The sequence below is a fragment of the Trichomycterus rosablanca genome, chromosome 7 (genome assembly GCF_030014385.1).
Source record: "Trichomycterus rosablanca isolate fTriRos1 chromosome 7, fTriRos1.hap1, whole genome shotgun sequence".
In the NCBI taxonomy this organism is placed as follows: domain Eukaryota; kingdom Metazoa; phylum Chordata; class Actinopteri; order Siluriformes; family Trichomycteridae; genus Trichomycterus; species Trichomycterus rosablanca.
In genome coordinates, this window is record NC_085994.1 from 18,335,077 (window position 1) to 18,350,988 (window position 15,912).

Sequence of the window (15,912 nt, forward strand, 5' to 3'; positions counted from 1 at the left end):
GGTATTTTGCAAATAAACATGGAAAAAACAAGTTTAATTATTACAAACTACCATTTATATTTCATTATTATAACATTACTTTTTATGTAAAGCAGAGATTTTGGTCTAAAAGGGCTATAAATGAAAAATGATCATGATTATTAAAACCATCTAATGTTATAATAGTAACGACAATATTGATATCTACCTGGCAGACCTCCAGCCATTAACGGTTGGAGCATGAACCATAAGTTCTTTGGCACTGTAGTTTTCCTCATGACTAGACCAGCTGATCACGGTGAATCCTACCTTACGTGGCATCCTGCCTCTGCTACAACCAAAAAAGAGGACAAAAGAAATGAAGGTAAGTGCAACAACAGTTAGGCAAGCTTGGAAACAACTGATATTTTACAAAGAAACAATGCATGTGTTTGGAGAGACACAAAACCATTTTCAAATACATAAGCATTATTATGGAGTTGCTGCAGTCACAGTCTTCACATTCTTGGAACAGGTTTTATGAGATTTTTTAAATAACTGCAGAATTTGCCTCCATTCAGTCACAAAGAGCTTATTAACACTAATCATTAACATTAAAGAATACATTGTACGTATACAATAAATTCTAATGCTGCTAAATAAGGAGTTTTGTGCAGGCCAGTCAATTTCCTCCACAGCCAAATTTAGACCTTACATTATGCACATCCACATTATTGTGCACATGCAGAGATAAGGGAAGGGTAATAAAACACTTAATAGAATACCACTAACATTTGTAGCAATAAAAATTACTCTAACCAGGACAAGGAGCTGATTCCAGCCCATAAAAAACAGCCCAACTTCACTGCTGGCAGTACACATTTGAGTAGGCAGTGTTCTCCTGGCATCCTCCAAACCCAGGTCTAACCCAGTGGCTGCAATTTACACCAGCCCAGTTGATGTCGTACTAAACTGTTCAGCTGGGTGCACAGTCATGGGAATTCAATCCAAAAAGTTCCTGTCAAAATTTTTCTCATTACAAAATTGTTTTTAGACGGAGTTCAAAAATTTTAAGTGATTTTTCTTGAAAGGAATAATTTTACTTGGTTGTTCTGAATACTTACAGGGATTTAAAATGCAAAATTTTAATGACTAGAAAGTCCAAGAAAATTGGACCAATTGTATCACTGTGGATGCATCAATCAATATATATGGTAATATATAACTATATATTACCAACACTATAAAATAAAAAAAAAAAATTATAATAATAATAGTAATAATAATAATAATAACAAATACTTCACTTTATTTGTGTCTACACAATTGTGTGGACCATAGAGCTGATTTCACAAAATATGTGTGGATAATATTGCCCTGTTTAAAAGGATTTATATATCCATTATTTTTTCTTTACTTTATTTTACAAAACCCTATGTTATTAATAAGTTTGAGTTGTAAAATGTATGCCAATGGTTCGTTTTTTTCCTGTTGTTTCTTTATTACTTTAAAGTGTTAATATTTAATATGCAGTATGGTTCATCTTTTTGAAAGACAACAGTCATAAAGACAATAACATTTATTTAATCAAAAGAATATCTACACATCTTGACCATATAATTCACACATTATCCTTAGTATAAGAGTTAACCCACTGCAAAAAATATGTAAAATTAGCACATTAAAACAAATGCTTTTTAAAACAGTGTTAGTACTTATTTCTTTTCTACATTTTTATAGGTTGTCAGAGTTTTATTTGGTGGCAACATTCTTACTATTAGCAACGAGCTGTAAAAATATCACAACAACAACACTTATTAACACATTAACTTAGAATCATTGCTCTATAAACTAACATGCAATACATATTCAGTACTAATTTACATGTTAACCCTCCTAGCTGTAGCTATCACAGCTAAAGCAAACATTTACTACAACAGCAACCAGTGTCAACACCACTAGCTTCTATATTAAACCCGCACTTAGCGTCCACCATAAAGTGACTGCATAATAACACATGCATTTACATATAAAAGTAAAAATACAATCTGTTTTAAAATATTTACCCAAATACGAAGACAGTATGTTAATCCCATTTCATCTCCATAACCACCGTTTGACAACTGTAAGATGTGCGCATGCGCAGAGTCTGCGAAAAGGATACTGGTACATGTAGTTATAAATCAAAAAGAAAAATCTTTGACTTTTTGTATTTTGTCTTTTACAAACTATTATTATAATTAGATCATATTACTGATTATATTAATTGTTATTCATACTAATAATTATACAATAATATAATATGCAATAAAGATAAAGCAATAATAAGCCAATGGTTTTTGAAAGAAAAAGTTTTTTGAACGAAAAATAAAGTAATTCGAATAAAGGCTGAGAAAGAAAAAGAAATTGTCATTATCATTATTATTATTATTATTATTATTATTATTATTATTATTATTTGGTTTTTGGTTTGTATTGGTTTTATTCATAGTTTTAGTTCCAGAATAAAAGAACGTCAAGCCGAAAAAGGAAAAAAAAAAAAACTAATAATAAAAAAAAGTTGAATGTGTAAATACTAGTGTAAAAATAATAGTTATAGTTATTTTATCTAGCTTAATGTGTGCAGTTGACTATGACCATAACCACCGTTTGACAACTGCAAGATATGCGCATGTGCAAAGTCTGCGAAAAGCATGTAGTTATAAATAAAAAAATATTCTTTGACTTTATTTGTATTTTGTCCTTTACAAATTATTATTATAATTACAGCATGTTAATGATCATATTAGTTGTTAATCATAATAATAATTATAACAATAATATAATATATAAAAAGATAAAGCAAAAATAAGCACAAAAAAAATCTAAAGTTTATTGAAAATAAATATTAAAAAGGGTTTGTGAATAAACGGAGGCTGTATATAAATGTATATATTTTTTTATTATTTTTTTTGTTGATTTATTCATTTAGTCTGTAGTTTTGGTTTGTACAGCAAAATTACTGGTTTTATTCATAGTTTAGTTCTAGAATAAAAGAACGCCAAGGCGAAAAAGGGGAAAAATAAAAATAAATGAATAAATAAAAAACAGTTTAATGTGCCAATACTGGTGTACAAATAAAAGTTAAAGTTATTTAATCCAGCTAAATGTGTGCAGTTGACTGTGACCATAATCACTATGAAACGGCAAAACAACAGAATGTGAGACTTCTAAAGAAAAAAAGGCATTATTTTGTTGCAGGGCAATATTTATAGTTTACTTGTATATAATTTGTGTCTGTGTCTCAAACCCCATAGCAGTCAATAATGTACTTCGCCGTTGGAAAACTGTTTCAAACAGAGGGAGCTTTTGAATGTAGCATAGCTTGCTTCTTTTTCCGGTGTCAGGATTGTTTGGCAGCATGGCGGCACACAGCGCAGGTGTCTGGCCTGAAATAGAAAAAGCAGAAAAAGAGAAAAGACGCGAGCTGGTTTTACAAGGAGCTTCAGTAGATAAGAAGATAGAAGGAAGTGGAGGTGTTCATCCTAGCTTGTATTCACTTACACTGCTGAACTATCTGGAGATCAGTCAGTGTGGGAGTTTACATGAGCTACATGAGGACGTTAAGAATTTGTCTCAGCTTCAGAGTTTGATCCTGTGCAGGAACAACATCACTTCTGCACCCAAAACCATCGGAGAACTTAAATCACTCAAAGTACTGGATCTGTCAGTAAATAATCTGCAGAATTTACCAGAGGAGATCTGTTGTCTAAATGAGCTGACTACACTAAATGTGAGCTGTAACAAAATCTCAGCTCTGCCCGGTGGTTTAAACCGCTGTACTAAACTCTCCAGCATCAATGTGTGTAAAAATGCTCTGAGTTTTCTTCCTGATGATCTGTTCTCCCCCAGCCTGGAACTGCTCAACACCATCATCGCATCTGAGAACTGCATAGATCATCTGAATCCTGACATCCACAACCTTCCTGCTCTCAAGGTCTGATTACTTCACATAGTGTAGTGTTTTAACCTGGAAAATTTATCTCTTCGACTTAATGAATTTTACACAAAACAAAGCAACTTTGGCTTTTGCAGGTTATTTAGTATACTTGAGTCTTCTCCTCCTCTGTTTCTTAGGTTTAGGATCAGGTTTCTGACTGAGCTACACATAAACAAACATGAATGATCTTCATTTCCCCAATGATGCTTTTAAAGAGTGTTTTGTATTATTGTTTTGTTAAAGAAAATTCATGTTGCAGTCATGTTTTGGCTTTTTGAGGCTGTAAAAGTCCTTGCTTAACACATTTATGGTGGCACCATGGCTTAGTGGGTAGCACTGTTGCCTCACAACAAGAAGTTCCTGGGTTTGATCCCCAGGTGGGTGATCAGGGTCCTTTCTGTGTGGGGTTTGCATGTTCTCCCCATGTCTGTGTGGGTTTCCTCAGGCAGCTCCGGTTTCCTCTCACAGTCCAAAGACAATCAAGTGAATTGGAGACATAAAATTGTCCATGACTGTGTTTGACGTTAAACTTGTGAACTGATGAATCTTGTGTAACCAGTAACTACCTGTCCTGTCATGAATGTAACCAAAGTGTAAAGCATGACGTTAAAATTCTAATAAATAATAATAATAATCATAGGAAAAATTACAACTGAAAACACACACGTTGCATACACATAACAAAAAAATTCAATGGACATTACCCTTTTTTGGGGGGAGGGGGGTGTTTTTAAGACACAAACTTCTGTACTGTTAGGATACTAGAAAAAAAAAAAAACCAGGGATACACCAAAAGACTTCATGAGTTCAGCCTCACATTGAGACTGTGACTAATTGTTCTGTACTTTCCATACTCTGTTCTATTTATTCTAACATTTTATACATTTTATATTTTAAATGTTTATTTTTTCTTTTGAATTAATTAAACTTTCACTACTCCCTTTTTTAGGTTCTGGACATGTCCAACAACAAGCTCAGTGAAATTCCATTTGAGCTGGCTGACTGTTCTAAACTAAAAGAAATCAACTTCAAAGGGAACAGTCTAAAGGACAAGCGGCTGGAGAAGATGGTGAACGGCTGCCAAACCAAGTCGGTCCTGGACTACCTCAGAGCGGGAGGCAGAGGAAAAGGAAAAGGTAAGCAGCAGGATACGGATGGTGCGGAGAGGAGCAAAGAGAATCGAAACATCTCTCAGAAAAAGAATGCAAAAAAGAAGAATAAAAAAGAGGAAGAAGAGGTGGATGAGTTACAGAAGATGGTTGTCAGGATTCTTCACGTATCTGATGGTCCCTCTGCCGTTACGGTGACTGTGTCTGCTCAGGTGAAGGACGTGCGGCCGTTTATAGTTTGCTGCATCGTTAAAGGAATGAATCTGAAGCCAGGAAATGCACTCAAGAGGTTTCTAGTGGTTCAGGTAAAGTATTACTGCAAAGATCATATCCCATAAGTGCTAGTGTTTGACACACAACACATTCTCTCCATAGCATCCAAAGAGGGGACAGCCATAGGAACCCTACTAAGTAGATAGAGAATTGATCTATTAGTACTAGGGATGCACGATGATATCGGAATTCTATCTGTATCTGCCGATAATATATTTTTTAAGAACAATCGGCATCGGGCCGATGCTTAGATTTGGCCGATGTTTCAAACCGATATTTGCCGACGCATTTATTATTTGCCGTAAGAAGACGGGGTGACGCAGGCCGCGCTACAGCAGTGCAGCAAAAATGTCTGTGGTATGGAAGTTTTTCAAAGTGAGCGAGCATGACATAAAGCATGCAGTTTGCAACACTTGCTCAACTAACGTCTTGCGTGGAGGGAGCAAAGTAAGAACTTTCAACACCACAAATTTTATTATACATCTGAAGGCACACCATCCTGACTAATATACAGAGTTCCTCACGGTGAAAGAGGAGACTCGCACAGCACCGCGCATGCCAGCAAAATCTGCAGCTACTCAGCCGGTTGACCAACTCCTTCAGAAATTTAAGAAATTTGACAAAAACAGCCCAAAAGCTACAGCTATTACAGCAAAGGTGATGGAATTCATCGCTCTCGATGATCAGCCGTTCTCTGTTGTGGAGGATATTGGATTTCGCCGGCTGCTCGAGCATCTTGAGCCACGTTACACCATACCTAGCCGTCGTTACTTTTCCGACGTAGCCCTACCGCTTTTTAAAATGTTTTTTATATATTATTAGTTTGAATAGATCTATTTTATTTAAAAGTGGTGACCAGTCTGTGTAGAACCAGTTAGCTAACTAAATGTGCCTAATAATTTTCTCAGGAGACACCTTTTATTTTATTGTTTGCATACAGTTGGTTGAAAGCTAAAAAGTTATGCAAATAAATGGTACATTTGTTTATAATGTAAATCGGGGGTGTCTGATCTCTCTGTAAGTTATAAATGTGTATATCGGCATCGGCATCTGTAGATAAGTACGTGTATAATATCGGATATTGGCATCGGCCCAAAATTCCCATATCGGTGCATCCCTAATTAGTACAGTTACAATTCCCACTCCAAACTAGACTGGCTGAATTGTAACTTGCCTACCCAATGCATAATGCAACAGCATATTGTGCCATATTGTATCATGTATTGTGCCAAATTACACTTACTAAGCTATGATTGGTCAATCACTGTTTAGAAAGGGTTTTTTTCAGTAGGTTTTAGCATTTGGAATCTGGCTATATATTTACTTCAGTGTGCAGCTGGGCTGGCCAATATGTTGCAGGTAAGCTACAATGTAAGAGGTAATTGCTAGCAGTATAAGCATCAGAGTTATGGGTACTGGCTCAATACATGAGGATTAGTCTAGTCCAGACTTTCCATTGTATTTTATTGATGTGCTGGTTGTGATTACACATTTGCCATCTCTCTTCTGAATTTTCAGACCAAGCTTCATGATGAGATTTGTGCTAAAAGGACAGCAGCTACCATCGCTACTCATGACCTGAGTGTGCTTAAGGCACCTTTACAGTATGATGCCAGATCTCCTGATGTACTGAGGGTATGAATGAAGAAATATTACTGCATTTGGAAACACAGCCACAGCCATATACAATTTAAACAATACTTTTACATTTTCGTATTACTTTTGTAATTTTGTTGACAAAAGCTAAAGCAAAAACATCAAGTATTTATTAAATATTTAACGATTATTGTAGTATGAACATTTATCATTAATTATATATTTGTAAAAGTTGTAAAAGATCTTTCACAGACACCAGACAGGTAATTCTAAGGGAAATCAGTCATTAAATCTGCAGCTTTTAGATGAGGAAACAGTACAACCTGCAAAGCTTATCTCTATTCTCTTCAGTGTACTAACACTAACATGGTAATACCATGGTAGTGTGTGTTGTACTGGTATGAGTTTAATAGGTGAAGCAGTGTTGTTGGGATTTTTAACAATGTAATGTCAATGGTGGGTGGAAAGTAGCGTCCCACTTAAGATTATGAAGTCATCTGCATCCTGGGATTAGTATTCGTCCACAGATAAAAGATTTGCACACACTGTGCATAAAAAAATAAAATAGATCTAGTGCTTTAGATCTGCTTTGATGGTTTAAGATCATTGAACTGGGCGGCACGGTGGCTAAGTGGGTAGCACTGTCGCCTCACAGCAAGAAGGTCCTGGGTGTCATCCCCAGGTGGGGCGGTCTGGGTCCTTTCTGTGTGGAGTTTGCATGTTCTCCCTGTGTCTGCGTGGGTTTCCTCCGGGAGCTCCGGTTTCCTCCCACAGTCCAAAAACATGCAAGTGAGGTTAATTGGAGATACAAAATTGTCCATGACTGTGTTCGATATAACCGTGTGAACTGAAGAACCTTGTGTGAAGATAAACTACCGTTTCCTGTCATGAATGTAACCAAAAGTGTAAAACATGACGTTAAAATCCTAATAAACAAACAAACAAGATCATTGAACTATTAAAGAAAGATATCTGAGCCTTCCTTGTCTCTGCCTCTCTTGTGTGGCCGTGTAGATAGTTCCTCTGGGACGGAAGGAGATAAAAGCTGCTGATCTCTTGAAGATGCTCCAGCAAGAAGCAGATGAACAGAGGAAACAGAAAAAACGCCAGAACGTGTCAGGCCTCCACAAGTGAGTTTTAAGCTAATAGAATTACTGATAACCGGTTAATGCAGAGGTTCTTAAACTGCTGCTCCTGATAAATTAATTCATTTTTTATACTTGTGAACTTCAGGCCTGTTTATTTATTGTTTACACAGGTTTCATAAAGGAATAATAAATCAATGTGCATATTTAGTATTAAATAAGTCTATATTTTACAGAAGAAGTGCTTTAAATTGTAATATTCTTATAACCATGAGCTGAGCTCAAAATTGAATTTATAGCCTAAACTAACAAAATAATGAGAGGCTAAATATTCCATAAGCTAGATTTATTTACTAGGACCTCTCTATAAACTGTTTGTAAAAAAATTGGTGCCATCTGCAGCTCAGGCAACCCTACGTGGGTCCCGGCTCCAAAGTTGAGAACCACTGGGTTAATGATTTGACATGTCTATGTTTCAATTTCTAAACTTGATAAGAAAATCTAATTAAATAGGTAATTTTTATTGCATCTCTGGCAGATTTAGCAATAAACTTTTTAACCAGGTCAAGCTGACCTGCTGACTCCAACAAGAAGTGTAGAATATACAGTGGTGGGAAAAACATTTCCTTGTTTCTGGTTTAGCACTCTCACCTGGCTTATTGCAGTAAACCAAAAACTGTGCAGTTTGCAGACATGAACTACTCAAATGTTTTAAATGCTTTTACATCGCAGGCTTCCAGTTCTGCCAGTTGTAGAAGATATATTATATGGCCAGTGTATAAAGTAGTTATTAAATTGATATTTTGGTGGAAAAAAAAAAATTCATTATATAAAGCTAATTATATGCTTCCAGCTCTGTGGAACAGTTTGAAATTTACTCTAGTAACAATTTAAATGGCTTTTATATTTTTTTTTCAGTTGAAATCATGCCATCCTATATTTCCATAAACTACCTAATTTGTGGACAACTTGTCACACCACTGTACGTTTTCATCAGTCATTATACTAATTTAGATGTGCATGAGCCCAAAGAAGTTGGTGTCATTTTTGGTCATTCTTACAGTCGTAACTAGCATTTATAGCTACAGCAGATTATTTACAAAAGTTTATCAAAATATTTCTGAGATCATGTGGTGAAATCATGCACATAAGTATTACAGTTTTTATGCAGTGCTGTCTAAGGGTTTCAAGCGGATAGTTTTAAATTGCTCCTGTCTTTCTGACCTAACTTTATTGAAACGTTTCAGAATCCTACGTTTCAGAATCCTACATTCCTACAATCCTACAATTACAAAAAAACAATCAAATAAGGTCAGATGAGGTAAAACATAAATATTAGTATAGTAAATATTGTATACAAATCACTGCTTTCTGTTTCTATTTTATACACTGTCCCAATTTGTATGAAACTGTGGTTTGTAAATCTAACAAACAAATACCCCCCACCCTAAAATGTATTACATTTTTTACATTTACATTTTCGGCATTTACAGGCGCCTTTATCCAAAGCGACTTACATTACAGTTACAGTATACAATCTGAGCAACTGGGGGTTAAGGGCCTTGCTCAAGGGTCCAACAGCAGCAACCTGGCAGTGGTGGGGCTTGAACCAGCAACCTTCTGATTATGAGTCCTGTAACTGTAACTGTCCTGTACCTTAACCACTTAACCAAATTAAATAATTTCCTCTTTTCCAGGTATCTTCAGCTGTTGGATGGGAAAGAAAATTACCCATGCCTGCTTGATGCTGATGGTCATGTGATCTCATTCCCTCCTATTACAAACAGTGAAAGGACAAAGGTATGTCTGCTCAGAAAATTTAAGTTTAAGCATGTTAGAATTGATTAAACGTTACAAATATTATTCTACTACTAACAGTACCAGTACGAAAAATACATCTTAAACAAAGGTTTGTGGTTACAGTTCAGCAACTGCTTATGCAATCCCCAAAAAATCTTTCTTCCAATCTAGTCGTATCCATTTACCTGATCCACCTTCACTCACATTATTTTATGGTTTGATTCTAACCAGGGCACATACAGTTTACAGAGACTTAAAGCAAGTGTACCATGTGTAAGTTCTATTCAGTATTCTTCACAGTTAATCCTTTCATAATATTCCTGTCTCGCCAGATAAAAAAGACCACACGAGAACTGTTCCTGGAGGTGACAAGTTCAACCAGTCTGCAGATCTGTAAGGATGTCATGGACATGCTTATTATAGTAAGTGTATTGCCCTTAAAATTTGACAAACCCTATTAACAAAAAAGTTAGAATGTTTTGTAAAACACAATAAAAAGAAGAATCTGTGATTTGTTAGTACATTGTGGTTTGTAAATAGAAACACATTTAGATTTTGATACGTCCAACATGCTCCCAAATAGTTGGGACAGAGGCATGTTTAATTGTTTTATTTACAAAATACAATGACACTGATCAATGACAACATAGGACAGTTTTTCTTTTTACTTTTGTCAGTTTCAAATTCAAGAGATTCTTTTTATTGCATTTTACAAAAGGTCTCAGCCTTTTTGGTAATGTGTTTTCTGTACATATCTTATTTCTCAAGGACACTTGACTATGGTGTGGCAGTTGTAAGTCAAAACTGTTGGAGTGGTTTTAGAATCTTTCACTTCATGACCATGTTAAACTTTTATTTTACGTTGTCATACGGGGTAACCTAACCTAATTTAGTATTTTAATGTATTTCTATACATTAGTATCAGGGCGGCACGGTGGCTTAGTGGGTAGCACAGTCGCCTCACAGCAAGAAGGTCCTGGGTTCGATCCCCAAGTGGGGCGGTCTGGGTCCTTTCTGTGCGTAGTTTGCATGTTCTCCCCATGTCCATGTGGGTTTCCTCCCACAGTCCAAAAACATGCCACCAGGCTAATTGGAAACACTGAATTGTCCTATAGATACCTAGCCGGTAGATGCACAAACCAGTGCATTGTAGTGCTGGTCCTAAGCCCGGATAAAATAGGGAAGGTTGTGTCAGGAAGGGCATCCGGTGTAAAAATTGTGCCAAATCAATGCAGATCATGATCCGCCTAGAGCCGACCCCGCAACCTAACGGGACAAAGGCCGAGGAAGAAGAAGAAGACTATACATTAGTATCAACCTAATTATGTATTTTAATGTATTACTATACATTATTATCAACCCAACCTAATTAAGTATTTTAACGTATTATTATACATGTTGTGACCAAGTCAGATTAATCAGATTCTCACAATTGTTGATTGAGTTTACATGCTCTTATGGTATGTAATCTGGTATTAGAAAAGCTAAAAAGCAAATCAGATTTCTCTCGGTGGTGCTGCTAAATATAGTGAAGCTTTTAGTTCTCTTTCCAGTAGTGAGTGAGTGAGCGAGTGATCGTGTAACCTGAGTGAGTGGACAAATAGTCTCCAGACACACCACAACCCTGTTCGTAACACACACCATTTATTTTAGTCCATTATTTTAATGTAGTTCTTGTTGGTTGGTCAGATGCACTGCTTGGGTTATTGGCTTTTGAAAAGTTAGATTTTAAGTTTGCCTATCTGGTAATTATTTATTTTATAAATGCACTTTGCAAATATCACTGTTCTTCTTCATGCTGTTTTTGTTATAGTCAAAGGACCAAAACAAATGTTCTTTCTAAAATACAAGAAAAATCAGTGTAAACAGAATGTATTATTTCTAGTCTTTATGTGAAATGAAATGTACTTGTTGTTAGATTTTAAATTCTTAGCTTAATTTTCATTTCAACTTTAATAAAGTTAGTTTTGGGAACAGAATAAAATGTTTTATACCCTGAAATGTGAATATTTTCCACAAACAACTAGGACTAGGAGTCAGGAAAATATTACTTTTTTATACTTCATAAAACGTTTTCTTTTATGTCAATTGTTAATTCATCAGATAACCAATTTACATAATTTACATTGTTAACCATAGGAACTTTTACTGTAATATATGTGTGTGATGTTGCTACGGTTTTAGCTGCAGTGACATGTAGGTTGTTTGACATCATTAGTTATCAATGAAGCTGTTCATTTAGGGTGAAGAATGGGGGATCTGTTTCTGGTTCTCATGTTCTTTCATGGCTGATCCTTGACATGTTTGTGTACCAGTAGAAGTAATGAGCTCATCTTTCTTCAGCAGCAACACACATGCAAAATAAAAAAGTATAAGACAGGGCAACACTTATTTACACTTTTACTCACTTCCAGTTAGAGGCTATTTAGAACAGCCAATCCGCCAGGTAGGAACAATTTGGAGGAAACCTTTTAGGACAGGTAAAATATGCAAAACTGGCACAATGTCAAGCTCAGGATCAGGTTTGCATAGTGGTTGTGAGATTCCTTCCTGGTTAGGATTAACCTGTTTGTCCTACATTCTCATGAATGTAACCAAAGTGTGTAAATCATGACATTAAAATCCTAATAAATAAATTCTGTTCAGCTCTTTCTCTAAATAAGCTAGCACATGCACACTGAGGGTGGGTGGGGGTGAGTCTTAAATCAGCAGTTTAAACTTTTACTCTCTCAGTTGAAATTAATCATCAGCTGTTGGTAATGAATTTTTGACCAACAGCATTAATCAAGCAAATAATCGGTTAACTATTAACATTGCCAAAGCATAAAAAGATGTTGCGTACCTGTATGTGTGCATAAACATTTGATTTCAACTGGTACAAATCCTTAAAATAAGTACTTTTTTCTTTAATAAATATTAATTAATATTAAATTTTCCTTTAGAAAATGGCAGAGCTGAATAAGATGACGTTTGACAACAAAGAAGAGGCTTGTTCAGAAGAGGATACTGAATCAGCTTCAGGTCCAGGGCTGGAGGATTTAGCCTCAGCTGAGTTGACTGTGGTGCAGGTGAGGGTGGTAGACACAGATGGCAATCTGAAGGTCGTGTACCCATCCAAAACTGACCTAACCTCTGACGTCAGCCACCTGAATATCATCCGCTAACTAATAAGTAATTCCTGAATGTGTCAAACAAGTGACTGTAAGCGGAAGACCAATATCAATAAATTCACCAAACACTGTTGTTGTTTACTTTCAATTGTTTATAATTTTCTTAAATATGTTTAACTATTATTGATATACAATTATATAATCTATCTTTCTTTTGTGTATAAGCCACAGAGTTGTATGTATTGATTTGTTTTTTTTAAACACTATATAGCCAAAACTAAGTGAAACTCCTGACCATGAGCTTTGGGAAATCCTTTTTTAAAACATCCCATTTAACCTGTCCAAGATGAATTCCTGCCTTGATTCCAGTGTTCTTGGGTGGCACCAGACACACCCTGATCAAAATTAAGCCGATTAAACCCCCCTCTGGACCTGTGTGGGTTTGGTGAAAAGAAAAATATTTGTTTTGACAGAAAATTTTGTAAACCAGATTTAAATGGTTTTGCCGTTTTGTTTTTGGTTGTAGTGGCAGTGGTAGTTAAGGTCCTGGACTAGTAATCAGAAGATCTCTGGTTCTAGCCACTAGTGAACACTTGAATAAGGCCCCTCATTGCTTGGATTGCATTTGGTCGCATTTGTAAGCCATTTTGGGCAAAAGTGTCAGCAATGTGTAAAAAATCTACATGTTTAAGAAAGCACATAGTACAGCACTTTTGCAAGTGGAATGTAAATAAGACTCCTTGCTTATTTCAATGTTTAATTACTTATTTTTCTACTTTTTACTTTTTTTAAATTCATAATCCTTGGTTCACACTAGTAAGTTGGTAATGTTACTGAAGAATTGTGTTCTGTGATTGTATATCAGCCGCTATTGTGATTAGTTAGCAAATGGGCATGCAGTGACACGTTTTTTTAGATTGTAATATAAAGTACTAGTGGCTAAAATGTTTTACATTTTTTCTTTATTTCTTATATATGTATTCAAACAACTGTTAAATGGTAAATAAATACTGATATGGTCTGAAGCTGTGGTGGTACAATGTTTAGGGGACATCGGACAATTCATTTTATACAGTTGGTTTATAACTAGGGCCCTACTACATTCACTGGAAAATGTGCTTAATATTACGGACAACGTTTTTTTAAAATCACATATTTAATGGATTTTTAAATAAAAGTGCCACATTTCAGGGCAGGCATTAAATAACACTTGAATGATAGAATAAATAGAAGCTACAATACACAGCACAGCCTACCTTAGCTAATACATAAATACTCATTCGTGTTTTGACCTACACCCACCCCCCTTGCGTCCACAGAATTGGTTGAGTTTTCCAAACTCAGTTTTGTCTAACCGAGTTTATTGGAATATTAGAACAAAAAAAAACTGTACATAAACTATCGGGAGCATATTACTTTACTGGCTTTTTCTTTTGAGGCGCAGCACAGACTACAGAGAGATGATCACATGTGTAGAGAATGTACGGTCCATTTTACAGAAAACGGCTCATCTCACGGTCTGTGAAGCGATTTTCACGTATGTGAATTAGGTAGGGCCCTATTTATGAGAGTTAACCTGAGGCATACACTGGGATTTGTCACTTTATGCTATTAGAGCTGTCACAGTGAGTATAACAAAACATGAGAATTAGAGAACAAAACACTGAAATTAAACTTAAAAATTTTTTTTTAAGAATTAATAATTTTTCTATCATGAGACATTTTATATGTCCTTTATCAGGCTTTACATGGAGCAGAGGAGAGTTACTGTGTTCCAAATACTACAACGTTTGTTATTAAACAGTTGCTAAATTACTTTTCCACCAGTGATGTTAGCATGTTGAGCACACTGCATACTAAATAGTGACTGGTCTGAGTGACACTTTTGACAGTGATGAATATCGTGTGTACTGTGTGACCCCCTCAAGTAGTGTGCACACCCTAATGACAAGCACAACTGAGTGTGTGGTATAGTGTTAACTTTTCAGTCATTCTCAGTTCTAGTGGGCACTGTTTTTAATGCTGTTAATTACTGTAATGTTATTTTGTAAATATGTATAACGATGTGGTTTCTGGCTTTTCCCTGCAGTATTGCATCACTCTCACACACGTACTCACATGAGCTCACTTAGTCTTATGATTGCTGTATGTATGTAAAGAGTTTGCTAAAATGTCAATGTATGTTCACATGAAGCATTTGTCAGAATGTGGGTGAAGAGAGTAGCGTGACAATGTGTCCATGATTACAATAAATTAAAACCATGACAGCCTAACTAGTTTGCATAAAATTGGCCAAATTTGAGTTACAATGCTTAAGCTTAAAGCATGCATAATAAACTTCTGCCCAAGGTCAAAATACTCAGTACACACAGAATCAAATCCCACAGTGGTTTTGTATTTCGACTGATTGGATATAGAGATTGCCTTACCATGCATGCCAATACCTGTGTAGGATTACATTTCGCAACCTGTGGAATACAGTGACCTGCAGGGTGTATTTCCATATTCTGTTCCTAAATATAGCTATGCTTTTTCTTTCTTTCACCAAAATTAAAACAACCTTTTTTGAGGTTTTGTGTCTTGGAGAGAATACCAAGTAGCATAGGTTTGTTTGTTGATTCTTAGCTCACTGGTAAAGCAGCTGGTTTGGTTACAGATCAGATGACTGACGACGCACGGAAACTTGAAGCCAGCAGACTAGAGATTAAAAAAAAGCACAGAAGCTCTGACCAAATCTTTAGTTCGTAGCATGGTGCCTAACACTTGGAGCATCCTTCCTTCTTTAAGACATATAAGCAAACAATGAGAACTACACAAGCTAATAACCAGAGGCGACAAGCTTGGGATGGAAAAACAAAACTGGCTTGGAACAGACATGAAGAAAATACAGTTTGGGACTCTCATTTAAAAGGAAGCAGCCCCTCCAGATTGGTGCCCAGAGCACAGAATGGATCTGTTCAAGCTTTGGGGAAACAAAGCATCAAAACTTCAGATTTTCCATT

At 35.8% G+C, this 15,912-nt stretch overlaps 2 protein-coding genes across 2 annotated transcripts in view; one reads left to right on the forward strand and one right to left on the reverse strand.

Moving 5' to 3' along the window:
• cep104 (centrosomal protein 104) overlaps nt 1-2,071 on the reverse strand; it is a 41,615-nt gene extending 39,544 nt beyond the window's left edge. Inside the window, exons 1-2 of the mRNA XM_062999087.1 lie at nt 2,025-2,071; nt 188-310 (exon numbers count right to left, since the gene is read on the reverse strand). Of these exons, the coding sequence (XP_062855157.1) occupies nt 188-300 (113 nt within the window). The 5' untranslated portion in view covers nt 301-310; nt 2,025-2,071. The remainder of the gene's footprint in view (nt 1-187; nt 311-2,024) is intronic.
• Nucleotides 2,072-3,352: 1,281 nt separating this feature from the next.
• Nucleotides 3,353-13,935, forward strand: lrrc47 (leucine rich repeat containing 47). Its single transcript, XM_062998466.1, has 7 exons — nt 3,353-3,934; nt 4,887-5,351; nt 6,838-6,954; nt 7,930-8,045; nt 9,698-9,800; nt 10,133-10,222; nt 12,743-13,935. The coding sequence occupies exons 1-7, from the start codon at nt 3,359-3,361 to the stop codon at nt 12,962-12,964; spliced, it is 1,689 nt and encodes a 562-aa protein (XP_062854536.1). The 5' UTR covers nt 3,353-3,358; the 3' UTR covers nt 12,965-13,935.
• The last annotated feature ends 1,977 nt before the right edge of the window (nt 13,936-15,912 follow it).